Source organism: Eucalyptus grandis, chromosome 11, assembly GCF_016545825.1.
Source record: "Eucalyptus grandis isolate ANBG69807.140 chromosome 11, ASM1654582v1, whole genome shotgun sequence".
NCBI lineage: Eukaryota > Viridiplantae > Streptophyta > Magnoliopsida > Myrtales > Myrtaceae > Eucalyptus > Eucalyptus grandis.
This window is the reverse complement of record NC_052622.1, coordinates 8200625-8207047: the sequence shown is the minus strand read 5'-3', so window position 1 is coordinate 8207047 and position 6423 is coordinate 8200625. Positions and strand designations below refer to the sequence as shown.

Here is a 6423-nt window from a genome sequence, read left to right as displayed (position 1 = left end):
TCAATCTTTACCGCCACCACCCAGAGGCGGACTAGCAGAGGTCTTGCTCCCCGTTCTGTCTTCTTCTGAGTCATCCCAATCGAGCGTCGTCGCAACTCGTAAAAGATGAAGGTAAGGGCGGAAACACCAGAGTATCATAGGGCGGAAAGGAGCAAGGTAGGGGATAACTATGTCAAAGATTAATATTTCATGAACCACCCACCAAGATAAAGAACCCGTGATGATGATGATGAAGATGAAAAAAGATCCGATAATTGATATCGTGGTGGCAAGCCAAGGGAGTTTGCCAACGGTCAAGTTGACACCAATTAAGAAAGCGTAGGACATTGCCGGGAGTGACATTCCTAGTAGCTTTAGTGCAAGCTTGAAGTAAAATAATTTTAAGTGGGAGAGGTATGCTAACATCAAGACAACGACCGAGGTCATTGAGCAGAACATCGCGAAGGTGTTGCAAATCACGAATTCCTGGAACTTTCTATTGCCCAGCATCGTAGCCACGCCCCTGTCATCTTTGGATGCCATGTCTGAGCTGTTCAATCCTCCAGGAACTGCGAAACCAGCTGTGAAAGTCACAGTGGTCACAAGCGTCGCCACCACCAACAAGGTATTGATAGCCTCTTCCAAATTGGCAGGACCTTTCAAAATTCTGCGCCTGTACACTATGTCTCGAGCTTCTGGCTTAACTATGAATCGATCTGGTCTCTCAGCTGACATAGTCTTCAACAGGGTGCGGGGATAAGTACACTAATGGTGCCAAAAGTTGTGTACGGCGCTCACTTTGGTGCCAAAAGTTTCTGTCGGATCACTTAAGTGACAAATCGGAGGAAAAACGCTCACTTTGGTACCACCGGCGAAAGATTCCGGCCTCCGGCGAAAGATTCCGGCCAAAATGATTAAAAAAAAAAAAAATTGATAAGCCTTTAAATGACGTCGTTTTCGGTCCTCCTTAAGAAAACGACGTCGTTTTGCCGTCCTACGTGGATGGCTTCATGGAAACGACGCCATTTAGCTCACATGGGGAAGAAATTAGGGTTTCGGCGAGGTCGAAGCCGTGGCCGTCGTCGGGGTTGAAGCTGCGGCCGCCGAGTGGCCATCATCGAGGTCGGGGTCGAGGTCGGGGTCGAAGCTACGGCCGTCGAGTGGCCATCGTCGAGGTTGGGGTCGGGGTTTGAGCCGCGGCCATCGAGTGGCCATCGTCGCGGTCGGGGTCGAGGTCGAGGTCGGAGCTACGGCCGCTGAGTGGCCATCGTCGGGGTCGGGGTCGGGTCGAGGTTGGAGCCGCTGCCGTTGAGTGGCCATCGTCGCGGTTGGGGTCGAGGTCGGGGTCGAAGCCGTGGCCGCCGAGCGCAAGGACCGTCGAGGACGGCGACGGCGGGAGATTAGGGTTTTGAATTGGGGGAGACACCAAACGGCGCCGTTTTGGTGTTTGGATGCTGACTCAGCTCTCCAACGAGCCACGTTGGCGTCAAAAATTAATAAAAAAAAAAGGCCACGTCGGATTTCCGGCCAATTTCGTCGGAGTTGGCACCAAAGTGAGCGTTTTCAAATTTTTTGGCACTTAAGTGATCCGACGGAAACTTTTGGCACCAAAGTGAGCACCGTACACAACTTTTGGCACCATTAGTGTACTTATCCCACAGGGTGCGTACCAAGCGCTGAGATCAGAAAATATATGAGAAGGGAAAGAAACAACAAATTGTTAGCGAATTGGTAACAGAAATGGACTCTGGAATTCTCATTTAAAGGGGAACTGTTATTTTTAAAGATGCAGTATCTGCTCATTTTGAAGAATTAACACTATAGTAACAAGTTCATTGCAAATGAGAAAAGAGGCACGAATGAAACGTATATGGTTCACCTTTGTCATGGGTTGACTTACCGATAATGTAACGAGATTATGCCATGTTTAGAGGGGTCAAATTTGCCGCCTTGACCCCTGGCCTTTTTACAAAAAGGAGATTGCAACATTGACAACCCCTGATCTTATTTATAGACTCAATTAATCGAGACATGTAGCAAATTATATCAGCATTTGTCAGAGATATTCAGTTGCTTCTAAACCCGGACATTTTCATGGGCAAAATTTAAGTACTTCCTATTAAGGCTAAATTAGAGACTTCTGAAATATTAATCCTAGAGGAGTCTTGGCTATTCTAGAAATTCGATTGACACTCAATTCCATTGACGACGAGACTAATGACTTGAATACGAGATCTGTGCCTAACTAAGGTATTAGTCTAGGGAAATTTCCAGTAAGTTGATAAATAAAATAGTGACTGTTCATGTTACTTACCCGCTGTAATCCTTTTGGTGAGTGATGTGGAACACTGTCGACAACAGCCAAACGTTCATGGTTGAGGAGGGAGGGGTTCATTCTTTTATCCAGCACAAGATGAACCAAAGTGGCGGGTTGTAAATACTTCACTGCCAAGTGTGAAGGTGTATTTCCGTCATGGTCTCTTTCATTTATCATCTCCCTCAGATCCGGATGTTTGAGTATAGATCTCACTACTTCTTCTCTTCCGTATTTTGCTGCCACATGAAGAATGGTTTGTCCTTTCCCATTTACCCACTGTGACACTGGATGTAGCTTATCGATTAGTTCAACATGACCCATCTTGCTCGCAATATGAATTGGAAGATCCCCATTGTTGTCTCGTTCTCGAGCCAAATATTCGGTTTCTGGTCGTAAGAGTTCAAATACTTGGGGCACATTCCAGAAAGTTGCTAGATGGAATACATTACCGCCTTTGGAGTCTGTAATTGCAAATAGCTTCACGTTCTTTTTTAGTATCTCGCCCAGTAAACCTGGAATCAGGCTCTTCAAATTAGGGATCACCATCCACATAAACATATGACACTGGCTGGGGCTTGGTTGGTTTCAATGTATCTTGACCCATTTTGGGATAAGGACACCTTCAACGTAACCTTAATCACTATTAGGATTCATAGTCATTGATGGGGAATTAGATTGCAATGGTGAAACTAGTGGTGATAATTTCGATTGAATAAATCAAGGCTTTGAAAGGTTTATCTAACCCATTTTTGGTTAAAAAAAATAATGGCTTTTCAATCTATGAATTTCGAAGTATCGTGAGTTTCCTTCTCTAGCATCATGGAACACAATATGTGAGACTTTAGATAAATTTCAAAAGGATCCCATTTATGTATTTTGGAATGACTTTAGACAAATTTCAGACCATTTTCTTCCAAAGCAATGCGACATCAACATGTACTAAGATTTTACTGTAAAAATCTTACTAAATGACATGGCAAATCATATGACATTTCCATCTTATGAAGTATCTATAGAGTCCAGAAATATAATGTTAAGGGAAAAACAGAAACGACATTTAAATAGCTAGGGCAAGATTAAGAAGAGGAGAATGGTCTTTTCCTATTATGTTCGTCAAATTCTGGCAAGTATAAAGCAAATGTCTACTTCTTTGTAAAGGTGGGGCACCTATTAAGCTCAATTAAGAAATTGCATATTTACCAAACCTTTTGAGCAAAAACTAAGTAAAATTTATTTTAGAGTCGAGCGGAATCCACCCAAGTCAGAGGATGTGGCGCCACCATTACACACACACACACACACACTATATATATATATATATAATCTTCGCATATAAATTGAACTCTTCTGCATTTCATGGATTTGAAAGTTTGCACATTCAAATTAAATCAAGGTAAAATAATGTCATAAAATAATATAAAAGGCATAAAAGCTTTGTATGAATTTTTAGGCACCACATTGATGTGGACAAATACAAAGATGGATGAATTTTTCCTAAACAGGAATATAATTCTATGTTGAATTTCGACGTCTACCTAGCTCATGAATCTTTGTACTTTCACAATCTTGATAATGTGAAAATCTCATTCTCAAAAATCAAATACACATATAATGTTCTTGTTTGCGTACAGATACATACAATAAGTCTATAGAAATAATATGCACCTAATGATTCATTATTAACATTTAAGATTTATTTACTTCGAAGTCGTGAGATTTTATGTGGGGATTTAGTACACATGAGGACCTTCTGTATTTTCTTTTTTGTGATTTCTAATGCATGTCCAAAATGAAAATGCGATAGGACACAAAATTACGTGCATAGAGTAAAAGAGGCTGCAAGATTAGTTTCAACTTGCATTGCTTGGGATGTGTTATCAACATAGTTGAAGAAACTATATTATATATCAATCTGAATAATCTAAAAATGACTAATGATCATTATTAGGTGAAAGCACGTATGTATGCATACGTTGATTTATGGATTAACTGATAATTCGAATGTGCACAGGACTTATCGCCTCGAGGTGCCTTGCCCAAACCGAGCCAATTTTCCCGGACTAGGCAAGAAGATACAGGGCAGAATTTATGCGGGCACGGTCTAACGTATATCAACTACAAGTAATGCATTAGAAAGTAGATTTTCATGAGACATAACTAAAGATATTACAATTATTCACTTAATCTACAAATTCATGATTAAATTGAAACATGTATTATTTTATAGACTTTGCAAACATAATAGTCTTTGGGCTATTGTGAGAGTAACATCATATTATGAATTACACACTTTTGAGGGAATAGACCCACAACAATTAATTATTACTTATTATTTATTTATTTTTGTGATTCAGAATAGATTATTATTTTTACAATATATTAAAAACTATCATCCAATCATTTCTATCATTTTATTACCTTGATGAATTTTCATTTAACATCACATTGATTCATCATTACAATTATATGACTATAGAAAAACTAAAACGATATATCTTTATGAAAAAATAAAAATAGGATAATTATGATGAAACTTTTAATTGACATATATACTCGAACAAGTTATGATTATTTTAAAGATAAATAAAGAAGTATGGGTTCAATGAACGCTCCCCATAAGCCCGCCCTCTGCCAAATTCCATTGGGGAAAATGTGAAATGGGACAGATTTGGGGCAAAATGCTTGAATTCCTATAGAGTCCGGAATGTATTTGAGTTGATCTATTATGTTGTAATGGGAGATAATTTGTTTATTAGGAGAATGATATGGCAGTTGCAACTTCTTCATGGGTACCTAACTACTTTAATAAGCAAGGTGTGAAATTTTATGTGAACACCCGTAACAGATTTGGGCAAGCACAAAGAGTGGTTGCACGGATTTGAAATGAATTCAGTCCACACATCTATAGATATTTCCCATAAGTAGATTTAAGTACGTACCATATTGTTTACGTGCAACAGCACCACGAACGGGCGGCAAGCCTTCTATTCTTGATGGGTCAAGCGAGGGCGAAAATAAAACCTGAAATATCTTGGGGTCGCAGGTGTCAATGGCCAGGTACAGGGGAGATTTCTGATCCGCGTTCGCCAAGTACACGAGCTCCGAATTTTCGTTCAACAGATGGCTCACCAAGTCAACGTCACATGTAAGCACGGCCTCGTGCAAAGCGGTGTTTCCATGATTGTTCTTCATCCTCAGGATCCAGTTCTTGTCATCCACGTCGGGGAGGTCTCTTGCATGGCGAATCAGCATAGCGACGACTCCAGATGCCTTGGCCTTAGTGGCGATGTGGAGAGGGGTATTCCCCCAATCATCTGGGGCGGCTATGAGGTAGGCATCGACACGATCAAGCAGGAGCCTCAGGATGTTGCTCTTGCCGGTGGCTGCTGCAATGTGGAGTAGCGAACCCCTCGACAGCCTCCGGAAATTGAAAACGGCAGACGAATCAGCTTGACAGGCAAGCGTTTCGATCGCGGAAATGATATCCTCGACATTGGCGCCTTTGATGACATCGGCTAGATTTTTAGCAGCTGCATACACTTTTGCTGGATCTTGTTGCTCCGCAGTTCGCGTGGTCGCCGATGCATTATTCAGGGAAGCTCCTCCTTCATCCTTCTGGACCGCCACCTCGATCGAGGTGTTCATGACAACCTCGTCTCCTATAGATACCTTTACGTCCATCGAGCCTAAGCTTTGCAAGTAATGTAGTTATTGCAAGGTTACAAGGGTTGTGTAAGGAGATAATATATTAATTTAAATATGAAGTAACGCATTTGTATTTTTATATTAGTATTATAGTCCTGCTAAATCTTATATGGATCCAAACGTAAAATTTCTAGTTTAAAAGTTGTTTCACAAGATCAAGAAGCGCGAATAACTTCAAATGATTCATTATGATAATTTAGGTCCAAGAAATTAATAGAGAAAATTGTCCAAAAAATCATAAATCTATTATACATTTGCCAATTTAGTTCTAAATATTTTAACTTTGTCAATTCAGTCTTTAACATTTTCATTTCTTGCCAATTGAGTTCGTCTAGCTATTTTTGGCTAGAATATGCTGACTTGGACATCGACAATGCCATGTAGAACCGCTAACGCTGATGTGAATAATTCTTAATAATATT

The 6423-nt window shown here is 40.6% G+C and overlaps 1 protein-coding gene across 1 annotated transcript; it reads right to left on the bottom strand.

The window, feature by feature from the left end:
• Nucleotides 1-5977, bottom strand: LOC120289707 (protein ACCELERATED CELL DEATH 6-like). The gene is made up of 3 exons (XM_039305030.1): nt 5236-5977; nt 2294-2808; nt 1-717 (listed from the first exon to the last, which is right to left on the bottom strand). Exons 1-3 carry the CDS (start codon nt 5975-5977, stop codon nt 1-3), a joined length of 1974 nt encoding a protein of 657 aa, XP_039160964.1.
• Nucleotides 5978-6423: the final 446 nt, after the last annotated feature.